A 14,653-nucleotide genomic window follows, 5' to 3' on the forward strand; every position below is an offset into this window, starting at 1 on the left:
GCGGAGTCCCAAGCTCCGGATCCGGCGGGTTCTTCCGGGGTTGCGACCCCAGGGCGTGGAGGTCTGTCAGTCTAAAGATGGCGGCCGTGGCAGCGAGAAGTGCAATGGTCCTGCGTGCAAGTATTAATCGGCCCGTCGCCTTTGTTAGAAAAATTCCTTGGACCGCTGCGTCGAGTGAGTGATGGAGATGTGGGAGGGGTGGAATTTTTAGTTTCAAGCCATCCTCCAAACCTCTGTTTTCTTCAGAGCATTTAAGTCAGCGTGGTGGCTGGATTAGGAGGCGGAGTTTGCTCCTGAACATCCAGTGAGCAGAAAGAAATTTTCTTTGTAATTAACCGTTTAGGGATGCCCCCTAAGCTTTTGGGGCACGAATTCACTGCCTTTCGGAGTGATTTGGTGGAAAGGTTTATAACTTAGTAACTTTAGGATTTACGATTTATAAGGGATTATTTTGACTGCATTGTGGTGGGGCGATTCAAGATGGCAAAATTGTAGGCATGGAGACGAGCTAAAAGGCAATTTCAGGAATTTGATTCAAAGGTGAGGACCTGAACAAGGGCAGTGGTAGGAATGTGTGTGTCAGATCCACTTATGTAATCAATTTAGTCAGGAGGAGATAGGATTACTGACATATCAAGGGGAGAGAATAAAATGCAAAGGTGGGACTCCATGGGACAGACAGAATTCAATTTGCTGTCTTAGAGAGTAACTATAGGACAGCAATGGGAAATCAGGCAGGCAGGTTTGTAGGGTCGAATCAACAAATATGAGAGCACCAACTATTTAACCTAGTGTAAACTTTAAATTATGAAAGATGAGTAAATTGGGATTTTATTTGTGTAACCCAGAGCAAAAACGTGTGAGGATAAATTGGGATTTTATTTGGAAATTCTAATATAGCTGGAAACACACTGGATTGTAATTGTTTATCTTTTTCTTCTGGGGAATCTGCTCACAAAGGTTGTGTTAATAATCCACACACCTAGCAGAGTACCTGGTATGATGAAACACTCAATATTTGGTAAGAATGGAGACTGCAGCCAACTCAGCAATTTATCTGTCCACGTCCCCACCCCATCACCAAAGCTGGTACATTATAGCTTTATAGGTAGTATCATAGCTGCTTCCTAAATCTTAAGGCTTTAAGGAAATGTAAAGTAGTTCCTATCCATAAGAAGTTTGGGGACTCTAGGACCCTTTTTGGTTTCAATCTACAATCTAGGATAGAGAATACAAAATATCTTGACTTTTTTCTGTTTTCGGAGACAGGGTCTCACTCTGTCACCCAGGCTGGAGTGCAGTGGTACAGTCATAGCTCACTGCAGCCTCAAACTCCTGGGCTAAGCTATTCTCCCGCCTCAGCCTCCCAAGTAGCTGCACCACCATGCCCGGCTAATTTTCTTTTCTTTTTTCTTTTTAGAGATGGGGTCTTGCTGTGTTGCCCAGGCTGTTATTAAACTCTGGGGCTCAAGTGATCTTCCTGCCTCAGCTTCCCAAAGTACTGGGATTATAGTTGTGAGCCACCGTACGTGACTGTAACTACTTTTAATACGTTTTCTCTCTGTACAGGTGAGGTGAGAGAACACTTTGCACAGTTTGGCCATATACGAAGGTGCTTCATACCTTTTGTGAGTATCATCTTAAGAAAAAAGTATTAATGTTATCCTGTAATTCTTTTATCAAAGCATATCATTAATATCTAATGGAATGAAGCTATCTTTATTGATAAAATTATGGGTGATACTGATTAAAAATAACCTTTATCATAGGTATTTGTTAGTTTTTTTTAATTGTCATATAACAAATTAGCATAGCCTAGCTGGGTCGTCTGCTTAGGGTCTCACTAGCTATAATACATATGTCAGCTGGGGCTGCAGTGTGTCTCATCAGAGGCTCAGCTGGACAAAGACAGCCTTCCAAGCTCCTTCAGGTTGATGGCAGAATTCATTTTTCAACCCTAGGACTGAAGTCTCTGTTCTCCTGCTGGCTTCTGGCTTTCAGTTGGGGGCTACTCTCAGCTCCCAGGGATTGCCTGCCTTTTCCTTGTTACCTGGCTTTTCTGTAGGCTCTTACCACATGGCAGCTTGCTTTTTTAAAGTCGGCAATGGAGTTTCTCCAATGGGTTAAGATAGAGTCTCATGCATTAACATAATATAATCACAGGTGGTACCCCATCACCCTTGCCATATAACCTAATCAAGGGAGCAATAGCCTATCACCTTGGCCATATTCTTTTGGTTTAGAAGCAAGTCACATGCCCTGCCTCAAGGGGAGGGGATGCATGGCGATCATGGGGCCCATCTTAAAATTCTGCCTACTATGGTATTCTAATAAGGACTAGAGATAGTAGAGGATAATTTTATCATGAAACTAATGGGCAGAAAATTTCTATTTTAAGTTTTATTTTCCTTGAGTACCAACTTTTTTAGTATTTATAATAGAACAGTATTTTTATATAAATTATATTTCCTTTCCTTTCTCATGAGGGATTAGAAATCAATCTATAAATTTGTTCTCCTTTATCCTGAGCTATATTTTTCTGTGGGCTTTCTAGAATTATTGGGCTCTTTGGAGTGTGATGTGAGTACACATCGTTTACACACACTTTACGGAAACCACCCTTTTTTTCCTCGTGGCAAAGTCTGTGGTAAATGTCAACCCAAAGAAACTTAAGAAACTTAAATTCTTTTTCTTTTTTTTTTGTAGACAGTCTCGCTATGTTGCCTGGGCTAGAGTGCTGCGGCATCAGCCTAGCTCACAGCAACCTCAAACTCCTGGGCTCAAGCGATCCTGCCTCAGCCTCCCAGGTAGCTGGGATTACAAGCACACACCACCATGCCCAGCTTATCTTTTTTTTTCTATTATTTAGTAGAGACGGGGTCTCTGCTCTTGCTCAGGCTGGTCTTGAACTCCTGACCTCAAGTGATCCTCCCACCTTAGCCTCCCAGAGTGTTAGGATTACAGGCGTGAGCCACTTCACCTGGCCAAAAAATGTTTCTTCTAAAAAAAATTAGATTTCTTTTGGTTGCCATCTAAAAATACAAGTAATTTAGGATCTGGAAAGAACAAAGCTTAGATTTAAACAAAAGGCGGCTTTGCTTCCTGGTAAAACTAAATGCAATGGGAAAAAATGCATTTTCAGTTAAATTTATATACTCAAGTTGAAAATCCTGGTTCTGATCTTAGCTACAGATTATCTAAGTTTTAATACAAATTTTTTTAATGCCTTTCACTTTTGGAAATGGTCACATGGAGATGAAAGAGTGCTTTAGAAATTGTCCTATCTATAAGAGGTAAGGGAGTGGATCATTGGGACATCCCCGGAAGCTTTTCCTACATTCTAGGTTAATCCTTATAAAGTTACCTTTAAAGTATGGGAGCAGTTTCTGAGCATTTAGGTTTTTTGGCAAAGCACAACATAACTTGGTAATGAGGTTGATGAGGACCAGATGATCATCTACACTGAATAGACATCGTAGCATCTGTCCTTTATTGGCGGCCTCGGGTGGGGTACATCCAAACACTAGAATCTTCTTTTCCATGTATGATGTATAAGTTGAATAAAAGCACTCTGCCTTTTGCACAGGTAGGAAAATTGTTTAAAGTAACCAGAAGTCTGGAACTAGATTAAGTAAGGGTAATGTTTGTCTTCTTTCCAATTTTTTTTATTAGTAACGTGATGATAATGGTAGTGGTAGTGATGAAGGTGACTGGTCTCAGAAATAAGCAGATAATGCAACTAGCTAGGTTTTAAGGCTTAAGTTTCTAGTTTTTAGAAATGAGGTTAGAAATAAGCATACTTTAGTGATCAAAATTTCCCTGAGTTATCACTGTTATTGTGGTTTGCACCTAGAATGACACACAAAGCTCATTACCCCTATCTTCTCCAATGCAGCAGCAAAGCAGAGAGAATCAGTTTAAACACAGCCTTGGACAGCTCAGAGGAGTAAACATATACTAAATCAAGGTTATTGGCATTTATTTATATCTGTAATCTGATTTTGGCAGATGAAAAAGTTATTAGTTTGATTTGAGCTCATGGAAACTTTCATAAATTCATGATTAATTAATCTTTTCCTGTATTTAAAATTTTTAGGACAAAGAGACTGGCTTTCACAAAGGTTTTGGTTGGGTCCAGTTTTCTACAGAAGAAGAACTTCAGAATGCACTACAACAGGAAAATCACTTCATTGATGGAGTAAAGGTAAATCTGTTTCCCAAGACGTCATGAGCTTTCTGTGTATCCATTAAATAGGTCAAAAGTGTGGACTGGCAGGGACTTTGGGAGATTTGTAACCAACTGAAGCTGCCTTAATGCTTGTTAAAGAGTGGTGGTGGTAGCGTGTCCAGTTTTAAAAGGTCTGGGGAAGGAAGTACAGGAAGACCCTTTAATGGGTAGCATAATGTATGTAACACAGAAGAATGGAAAGAGCAGTCTAAGTCAGGCAAACTGGTGATGAAATCCTGGCTTTCCCACTTACTGTGTGATCTTAGTCCAAATTATTTATAACTTTTAATGGGAGTTTAGGGAGTCTTAAGAACAAGGAATACACAGCAGCTGCTTGAGTTATTGGTACTGACTGACTCCCTAATAAAAAGGCAATCTTAAAATGGTAATTTTCGTTTTAATGTTTTTGTAGACATTGCCTTGCCTTACAGTGCTTATTTGATTTTTTTTTTCTAGCTCCATGTTCAAGCTCAAAGACCAAAAGTTTTGCATGGCGATCAAACATCTGATGGAGAGAAAGATTTTTAAGACCATTCCTGCATATTAAATAAAGTTAACTGAGAATTTTGTCTAAATGGTTTTATTTGAAACAATAGTTGCACCAAGCAAGAGCTTACTTTCCCCAGTCCAAATTAAAACAGCACAATGTGGGGGAAAAGTCATTTGGTAGCACAGTTCCAGTATGTGAATATCGCCCTCATCATGGTTGGGGTAACTTTATTCATAAGCAGTTGTTCATACACAAAATATTAACCCCAAACTTCTAGTGTCACACAAAAAGAAGTGGTCTTAATTTTGTATGTGGGGCAGTATGTTCTATAAATGCCAAAAGGTGGGAGAAGCACAAACACAACCCACTCTTTAAAAAAACTAGTTCAAAGTAGAATTTTCTATCCCCCCTTTCTCCTGTAATAAAAAGTAGTGCTGGGATGTGTCACCCAGATTTGGTTTTTATCCTGACCATTTACAAAGTATTCCCCATATGACTTGGCATCATTAGGGTTACAGATAACAGTTCATTCACTTTGAAGAGACATGTGTCTACTCCTTCCTCCTTTTCTTGCCTTCATGCTCATGTTCCTTGGGGCGGCTGCTCTCTGAAGGTCTTTTAGAGCCACCATGCTGTTTGGCTTCTTCCAAAAACTTGTCCAAGCCAAAAGGATCTTCCTCAAACTGAACTGGTCCTTCTCTGCCTCTCTGCCTACGGTCTGAACCGGAAAATTCCTTGTCCGGAACAAATCTAGGGAAAGAGAGAAAGGACTATGAACTACTTTGTTTTCACTGGTGTAAACATTGACAGTGAGGTGTCTCACTTGGTACCTGTTGGTCTTTATTCTGGCTTCTAGGTCATCACCATACATGTCCTTGTCCAGATTTTTACTGGGCCTATAAATACTCTGGGCCATATCTTTACCACCTCTCCAGGCTTGATCATAAACATTGTAAATTTCATCTTCTCCACCTGCAAATCCACTGTCCATACCCTGTGGAAAAAAAGGATATTAAAGATGTATACAGTATTTTTATTAAAAGCAAAATCTGATTAACATTCACATGAAGAGTAAACCCTTGCTCATTTATAGCTCACGTTTTCAACCATCTGAACTACAAATTTTAAAAAGGTCTTCATTATACTCAAAGCGCATATAAATTTTTGTTTCTATCACCTTTGGGTCCTTACCCAGAGGCTTAGATTAAACAAGGTTAACCCATTAACAAGTTTAATTACTTTTAGTCACTGGAATTGCAGGATGGTACTATACGCAGAAACTAGACAATTTCAATTTGTATTGACACAGTGGCAAGATGATGAAAGAATTCTAAAACATTTCTTTGTTATACTCCTTAACTGCCTAAGGACATCACTATTATACCCATAAGAAAGTTCTCCATGTTAAGTCAACAAGAAACAATAGAAAATTTTTCATCACGATTTTTAAATGCTTTAACCTTAAGCTTGGGACAGGTGATTACCTTGAAAATATTTACTTATGTGGAAATTTCATCCCTACATAACTTTGCTCAGGCTGATAAGTTGCCATTGCACAGTGGTTAAGAACAAAGCTTTGGAAAAAAGACACCCAAGTTTGAATCTTAATTCCATCAGTTACTAGCTAAACCTCTCCGTCTCAATTGCCTTATCTCAACAAGAGATAATAATAGTATGATTTTATAGGGTTTTTCTAAGGATTAAGTGAAATAATACAAGTAAAAAAAAGACTGAGAACGATGCCAGGAATATAAAAAGCACCTAATAAATTATTATTATTACTTAGAAGGGCTTACTCAAATACTACTAAGAAGATAGATATATATCTTCTCCAACAGACTATGGGTTCTTTGAGAGCAAAGATGCCTTCAAAAATCTTTGATCTTACTGACTTAGGCATAGTTAGTAATCAGTGTTATATGAATTAAAATACAAAGGTACTTCTCCCAGGCCTAAAGTGTCCTAGTTAGTTAATCAGAACTGGTACTAGAAATCTGATTTCCTGAAAATCAGTCTAGTACTTTAATCCAGTTTTACAGCTTCACTTTTCAAAGATTCCGAAGTTCAAATGTAAAAAAAAATCCAAGAGGTACTTTTGTAGGACATTGGCTCTGTTTTACAACAAAAGACTGATAAAACCAATAGAACCAAGTTTTATCAACTAATTTCTTTCATTTTCTGTTATTGTCCCAAATTTTAGCCAACTGTAAGAGGCCACAATCGGAACTATTTCATCTTATTTGTCTCTTAAGTTACAACAAACAATTTCCAATTTTTTTCTATCATCATACTGGCAAACCTTAGGCTGATGAGGATAGGTATTCACATCAACACACAATATATGCTGCTTTGAAACTCACTGTACCTTGGATTGGTTGAAGAGCCTTTGGTCATACTGAACGTCATTGGAAGTCCGAGGATTGGGCACACCAAGAGCAATGACTTCACTGATATCCCGATTTTCATTTCTCTGAAGTTTCGACCTATTTTGAAATATGACATCACTAATTAAAAACTCTTTACAAACTGAATATATTCAATTAAAATACAACCATTCTCAGAACAAAGGAAATGACTATGTCATGTTCACATCTGGTGAATATATATTCCCTGATAATGCACAATCAGGTTTGGCGGCCCTTACAAGATTTCAAATTATGTGATTAGAGGTAGATTTTACAATTAGGATTTCCTGTTAGCTCAAAAAAACATCCAAGAGACCCATTCTTGACGTGGAATTTTTTTTTTTTTTTTAAAGACAGGGTCTTGCTCCGTCACCCTGGCTGAAGTACAGGGACACAATCATAGCTCACTGTAACCTCCAACTCCTAGGCTCAAGTGATCCTCCTACCTTAGCCTCTCAAGTAGCTGGGACTACAGGTACATGCCACCATGTTCAGCTAATTTTTCTTATTTTTTGTAGAGACAGGGTCTCACTGTATTGCCCAGGCTAATCTTAAACTGACCTCAAGCAATCCTCTTGCCTTGGCATCCCAAAGTGCTTAGATTACAGGTGTAAGCCACCATACCCAGCCTTTGACATGGAAGTTTTAAATATAAGTAATCACCTTATACCCATGCTAAGATACGACATTGTTATGGTCTATATTTGCTATTATTATAGATGGATTTAGGAGTTGGGAAAATAGATGCAAATGGGATGCATCACTTGAATCATTTTCAATAAGTTAGAATCAGCTCTTTTATTTAATCATATTTAGTCATTTTATCCGACTAGAATTTTGAGAAAAATGTCAATGACTGGATTATTCAGTATGATTTTTGATATTTGGATTAATTTAATTCCCCTGCTGTTTAACTATGTATGAAATCTACATTCTAGTGAAACCATGGTAACTGTAATCACTTATTTTACTAGAAGCTCAGACCCTAAAATGATTTCTATAGACAATTTGGCTTTCATCCAATCACAACTTTAAAGCTTTTCTATGTTATCAATTCTCATAGCCACTTTACTGGCTTAAAGGGCCCAAATTATCTACAGAGCAGCGGTCCCCAACCTTTTTGACACCAGGGACTGGTTTCCTGGAAGACAGTTTTTCCTACAGGAAAGTGCACAGCCTGGATCCCTCGCATGCGCAGTTTTCAGTGGGGTGCAGTTTGCAGTGACCCCCATGAGGGTCTGATGCCACCACTGATCTGACGGTGGAACGGGGAGGGGGGCAGGGCTCGGCAGTGATGTGAGCAATGGGGAGCGGCTGTGGGTGCAGGTGGGGCTTTGCTTACTCACCTGCCGCTCCTGTGCAACCCAGAGCGGGTGGGGGCTTGGGGACCACAGCTACAGAGCCATTTTAATTTTTATAACTCAGGAATTTCCAACCAAGAGTGTCATTAATTAAACACTTTCACACTTCATTCTTCTTTCTTTTACACTGTGCATCTACCCAAAACTTTAAATTAAGATTTTCTGCTTCTCCATTACTTCAGCTTATCCAGGGAGATAAAATATGCCAATTAAACAACAAAGAACACCAGCAGGAATCTTTTTTGATGTTTAAGATATGACTTAGAAAAAATAAGTATCAGCTCATAGGATGATCAGAGCATGGAAAACTTCATTTGGGAAGAAAATGTCTTATATTTGCATTTAACTCTCAGAATTCCATTTCCATATGACAGCATTTCCTCAACCTTTCAGTAATTTTAGTCCTCAGCCTATAGTGAACCACAAACTTCCTCACTCCCTACTTTACTCTATGCCCCGATACATGTATTTGGTTTGTTCCATACAAGTTTGTATTTATTACAAGTGCTGTGTAAATTTTCCCAAATTATTTTATCCAAGAGCTCTTTCTGAATTTTAAGATAAATTGTTCCTGAGAACTAATTTTCACTTCTTTCAAAATCTGCTCTTTTCCCCCATTGAACTGGGTACAGTGCTCTGCATATAAAAGGATCTTAATAAAGGTATGGCAGCTTATTTCCTGTCTAGAGAAATAGGCACATAATCAATTTGTCTCACCATTTGAGGTAGGAAAAGAACAGGCCAGAAGAGTCCCATTCACTACTTCCTTTTCACAAACATGATCTGAATTCCTTTTTCTATATCCTCATTATCGTCAATTCTAACTGATGCTACAAGATGATGAAAGAAAAGATTACTTCCAGGGATAGTCACTTCTACTAAGACAAAGTAATTAAGTGCAAGAAAATTAAGTGCTAATTTATTAAGTTACCGAGTTAAAGAGGAAAAGGAGAGAAGCAAAACTCATTTTAGTGGACTAAAACTGTCCTCTAAAAAGGTAGAAAAAGGCCACTCTTCATAATTTGTACGTATCTCAATTAGCACCTACCTCTTATCAGGCGCTGCCCTGGAAAGGTTCCGGTCATGCTGTCTTTCTTTTCGCCTATCATGCCGGATTTCATCCCGCTCACGTGCCTCCCCATCCTCTGTGTGGACACAGTTGAAAATGACTTTATTACTGTATTATCCATTAATATTTTAAATAAGAGAATATTATTTTGAAAATTCCATGAACTTCTTTGTAGTCACACTCAATCTTTTAAAACTTACTTGGAATCAATTTAAATCTAATAAATAGTTTAGTTTTTGAATGTGAATGGTAGAATCATGCATATAGCTGAAGTGTTTAGGGGTAAAGTATACCGCTGTCTTCAACTTTTGAAATGCAAAGTTGTAAGCTGGATTAAAAGAGGAATAGAGAGATGGGTAGATATGTGATAAAAAAAATTTTGCAATGTTTATTTTCCTTTAAACAAACTTCTTATTGATACATAATATTAATATTAATATATTCTGGTTATTAACACCTTGTCAGATGAATAGTTTGCAAATATTTTCTCCCATTCGGTATGTAGGTTGTCTCTTCAATCTGTTTCCTTTGCTGTGCAGAAGCTTTTTAGCTTGATATAATCCCATCTGTCTATTTTTGCTTTTGTTTCCTATGCTTTTGGGGTCTTACCCAAAAAATCTTTGCCTAGACCAAAGTCCTACAGTGTTTCTCATGTTTTTTCTACTAGTTTCATAGTTTCAGGTCTTATGTTTAAGAGTTTAAGCCATTTTGATTTGATTTTTGTATATGGTGAGAGATAGAGGTCTAGTTTCACTCTATTGTACAGGACTATCCAGTTTTCCCAGCACCTTTATTAAACAGCCTGTACTTTCCCAAATGTAAGTTTTTGGTGCCTTTGTCAAAAGCGAGTTGGCTGTAAATGCATGTATTTATTTCTGGGTTCTCTATTCAGTTCCATTGGTCTACGTGTCTGTTTTTATGCCAGTACCATGCTGTCTTGGCTACTATAGCTTTGTAATGTATTTTGAAGTCAGGTAGTGTGAAGCCTCTAGCTTAGTTCTTTTTGCTTAGGAGTGCTTTGGTATTCAGAGTCTTTTATGGTTCCATATGACTTTCCAGATTGTTTTTTCTATTTCTGTGAAGAATGTCATTGGTATTTTGACAGGGACTGCACTGAATCTGCAGATTGCTTTGGGTAGTATGGACATTCTAACAATATTAATTCTTCCAATCCATGAGCACAGGGTTATCTTCTCATATTTTTGTGTCCTCTTCAGTTTCTTTCATCAGCATTTTAGTTTTCATGGTAGAGATCTTTCACTTCTTTGGTTAAATTTATTCCTAGGTATTTTATATTTTTGTAGCTATTGCAAATGAGATTGCTTTCTTGATTTCCTTTTCAGGTTGTTTGCTGTTGGTATATAGAAATGCTACTGAATTTTGTATGTTTATTTTGTACCCTGCAATTTTACTAAATTCGTTTATCAGTTCTAACAATCTTTTGGTGGAGTCTTTAGGTCTTTCTAAATATAGGATCATGTCATCTGCAAACAGGGATAATTTGACTTCTTCCTTTCCCATCTGGTTGTCCTTTATTTCTTTCTCTTGCCTAAGTGCTCTGGCTAGGACTTCCAGTACCATGTTGAATAAAAGTGGTGAGAGTCCATGTATTGTTCCAGATTTTAGAGGAAAATCTTTCAATTTTCCCCTATTCAGTATAATGTTAATTGTGGGTTTGTCATACATGGCCTTTATCATTTTGATGTATGTTCCTTCTATACCCAGTTCGAGAGTTTTTTATCACGAAGGGATGTTAAATTTTATCAAGTGCTTTTTTTAGCATCTATTTATCTGACGATATGTTTATTCTTGACTGTTAAATGTGATATGTCATGTTTTTTGATTTGTGTATGTTGAACCATCCTTGCATCCCTGGGATGAATCCCACTTGATCATGATGAATGATTTTTTTGGTGTGTTGTTGAATTTGGTTTGCTAGCATTTTGTTGAGGATTTCTGCATCTATGTTCATCAGGGATACTGGCCTATAGTTTTCTTTTTTGTTTTGTCCTTGTCAGGTTTTTCTAACAGGGTATCCTGGCCTCAAAGAATGAATTTCCTCTTCAATTTTTTGGAATAGTTTGAGTAGAATTGGTGTTAGTTCTTCTTTAAATATCTGGCAGAATTCAGCAGTGAAGTTGTCATGTCATGGGCTTTTCTTTGATGGAAGCATATGAGTTGTTAAAGAAATATTAACTGTAGAATCTAGATGGTGATGGATATGGTGATCATCATACAATTCTTTTAATTTTTCTGTATGTTTGAAAATTTTCATAATGAGAAAAAAGAATCATGTAAAAGTTTTCCCTTGTAGTTTCAAAGATTTTATTGAATAAAGAACCTTTTGCTTGTGTTCCACAGGGGCTGGCTGTATCTTGATCTCTACTGCATTTATGTCTATCTTCACTTTCTCTACTCTCACCAGTCTGAGGAGACGCAATGTAGTTAAGAACATGAGCTTTGGAACTAACTTACCTGGATTCAAATCTAGTTTCTATGAGAAATTAGCAATGTGACCTCACACAGGTTACTTAACCACTCTGAGCTTTAGTTTCCTCTGTAAAACAGTGACAATAATAGTACCACTACATTATTGCCGTAGGGATTACGAGGTAATACGTGTAAAGTCCTCAGAGCAGCACCTGCTGTAATAAGCACTCAAATGTTAGTTTTTACTAATACTTGGCAACAGATTTTTCAAAATTTTAATTTCTCAAGAACTATTTTGGTTTTTTATCAGTTTAGAGAACTTAGATACAGTAAGTTTTACTTCTAGTTACCTTCAGTGGCTAGGTATACAACAGGCAGGTATTTGTATCTTGCCACACTGAGTCATTTATGCATGATTCAGGGAACTGGATCACTACTTATAACCTTGTTTACTTGCCTATAGTTGAACTCTACACTTCTATAACCTTGATACCTTCATCTTAAACTTAACCTACCCTCAATTAAATTCCTCATCTTTTCCTCCTGCTATCTTCCCAACATTAGTAAATGGCAACTTAATCCTTCCCGGTTGCCCAGGACAAAAGTTCTGGAGTCATCCTTGACTCCTACTTTTCTCTCATACCTCTACCTAATCCATAAGCAAATTTTGTTTGCTCTACCTCCAAAATACCTCCAATATCTGACATACTTTCATCACCTCTTGTTATCATCTCTCATCTGGTTTATTGCAATAGCCTTTCACATAGCTTCCCTGTTTCTGCCCATGCCCATTCCACTATCTTGTATTTTTAACACAGCAGCCGGCGTGATCTTTTAAAAATATATGTTAGGAGAAATGTTGGTCAAAGGGAACAAAGTTAATTTATGCAGGATGAATGAGTTCTGGAGATCTAACGCACTGTATGGTAATAGTAGTTAACAATACTGCATTATATACTTGAAATTTGCTGAGATAGTAGATATTAATTATTCTTACCAAAAATTTTAAAAAGTAATTATATGAAAGTCATATATTAATTAGCTTGACAATGCTAAACATTTCACTGTGTATTCGTATATCAACACATCACATTGTATACCTTGAACATATACAATTTTTGTCAGTTATACTTTAATAAAGCTTGGAAAAATGTATGTCAGATCATGTCACTCTGCTCAAAACCCTTCAATCGCTTCCCTTGTCACTTGAAGTAAAAGCTATACCCTTATAATGGCTAAAAGGGCACACATGATCTGGCCACTACTCTTCCTACCTGCCCTAACTACTGTGACATCTCATCTCCTACTTCCCTCCTCCCTCACTGCAATCCAGCCATACTTACCATCCTAGAAGTGAGGCTTATTCTGACCACCCTCTATTTCTGGCACTTTTATTTTTTTATTTTTATTTTTTTTTTGAGACAGAGTCTCACTCTGTTGCCCGGGCTAGAGTGCCATGGCATCAGCCTAGCTCACAGCAACCCCAAACTCCTGGGCTCAAGCGATCCTCCTGCCTCAGCCTCCCAAGTAGCTGGGACTACAGGCATGTGCCACCATGCCTGGCTAATTTTTTCTATATATTTTTAGTTGTCCAACTAATTTCTTTCTATTTTTAGTAGAGACGGGGTCTCACTCTTACTCAGGCTGGTCTCAAACTCCTGAGCTCAAATGATGCGCCCGCCTCGGCCTCCCAGAGTGCTAGGATTACAGGCGTGAGCCACCGTGCCTGGCCTATTTCTGGCACTTTTATATCCCCCTTCCCTGTTTTATTTTTCTCTACAGCATTTATTACCTTCTGCCATACTACATGATTAACTTTTTTGTCTGTCTACATCCACTTGAATGTTGACTGCTATATCCCATCCACCCCACTGTCAAGCATAAAACCTGGTGTCTATAAGAGAACTTTACACAAAGTAGGTGCTCAATATGAACTGAATGAATGAATGATTATACTAGGCTAGAATTTATTAATCAAAAACCACTCTCACAAATTTTCTTGAGTTAGACATGGAATTTGTCTTCCCATTCTAATCAAATTAATACCGCAATGCAGACCACTAAATAAAGCCAGAGAGAAAATACCAGCAGATTTAATGATTAGAAGTGCATTAGCCTAAAGATAGAAAAACTCAGGATTATTTTACCATGTGAGGGAGCTCAATTATTGAATTAGAGATCTCATTTCTTTAAATTTCAAGAAAATTAAAATAAGAGAAAATCAAGCCTATCATTTAAGTAATAGTGTGATTTTTTTAAAGTATATTGCTCAGGTTAAAAACTTCTAGTTTAAGACCCATATTGAAGGCCGACCTTTAAATACATACCCTTACTTTCTTCTGCTTCAGCTTGGTAAAGTGCAAGTTACTCTCCTTTCTTAGATTATTTCTGAAACATCTAAATTTTCTGGCTTACCACTTTTGTTTGCGGTTTTAAAAAACCAGATTTTCTAAAATTAGATATATATTGTTCACAATGTAAATTCAACCCAGTAATGACAATGCCATACCTTTTTCCACATGGGTTTTGATCCCAGCTCTCCTCTCCCTGGCTTTCTGGGCCATTTCTCTAAGTTTCTCTTCATGTTTCTCCTTTTCTTTCTGAGCCATTTTTCTCTCTACTTGGGCACGCATTTCTACAGCTTCTCGAGCCTGTTAGTAAAATCAGATG

The 14,653-nt window shown here is 37.6% G+C and overlaps 2 protein-coding genes across 3 annotated transcripts in view; one reads left to right on the forward strand and one right to left on the reverse strand.

The window, feature by feature from the left end:
- The first annotated feature begins 77 nt into the window (after positions 1 to 77).
- Positions 78 to 4,778, forward strand: SLIRP (SRA stem-loop interacting RNA binding protein). The gene is made up of 4 exons (XM_012656198.1): positions 78 to 174; positions 1,570 to 1,628; positions 4,097 to 4,204; positions 4,685 to 4,778. Exons 1-4 carry the CDS (start codon positions 78 to 80, stop codon positions 4,754 to 4,756), a joined length of 336 nt encoding a protein of 111 aa, XP_012511652.1. The 3' UTR covers positions 4,757 to 4,778.
- Positions 4,779 to 4,792: 14 nt separating this feature from the next.
- Positions 4,793 to 14,653, reverse strand: part of SNW1 (SNW domain containing 1) — a 29,668-nt gene continuing 19,807 nt past the window's right edge. Inside the window, exons 10-14 of one of the 2 annotated variants that reach the window (XM_012656201.1) lie at positions 14,493 to 14,634; positions 9,533 to 9,629; positions 7,084 to 7,201; positions 5,549 to 5,712; positions 4,793 to 5,468 (exon numbers count right to left, since the gene is read on the reverse strand). In XM_012656201.1, the coding sequence (XP_012511655.1) occupies positions 5,270 to 5,468; positions 5,549 to 5,712; positions 7,084 to 7,201; positions 9,533 to 9,629; positions 14,493 to 14,634 (720 nt within the window). In that variant the 3' untranslated portion in view covers positions 4,793 to 5,269. Of the gene's footprint in view, positions 5,713 to 7,083; positions 7,202 to 9,532; positions 9,630 to 14,492; positions 14,635 to 14,653 lie in introns of both variants that reach the window. The other variant, XM_012656199.1, reaches the window with a different exon arrangement.

Source organism: Propithecus coquereli, unplaced genomic scaffold, assembly GCF_000956105.1.
Source record: "Propithecus coquereli isolate 6110/MARCELLA unplaced genomic scaffold, Pcoq_1.0 Scaffold5, whole genome shotgun sequence".
Classification (NCBI taxonomy): Eukaryota; Metazoa; Chordata; class Mammalia; order Primates; family Indriidae; genus Propithecus; species Propithecus coquereli.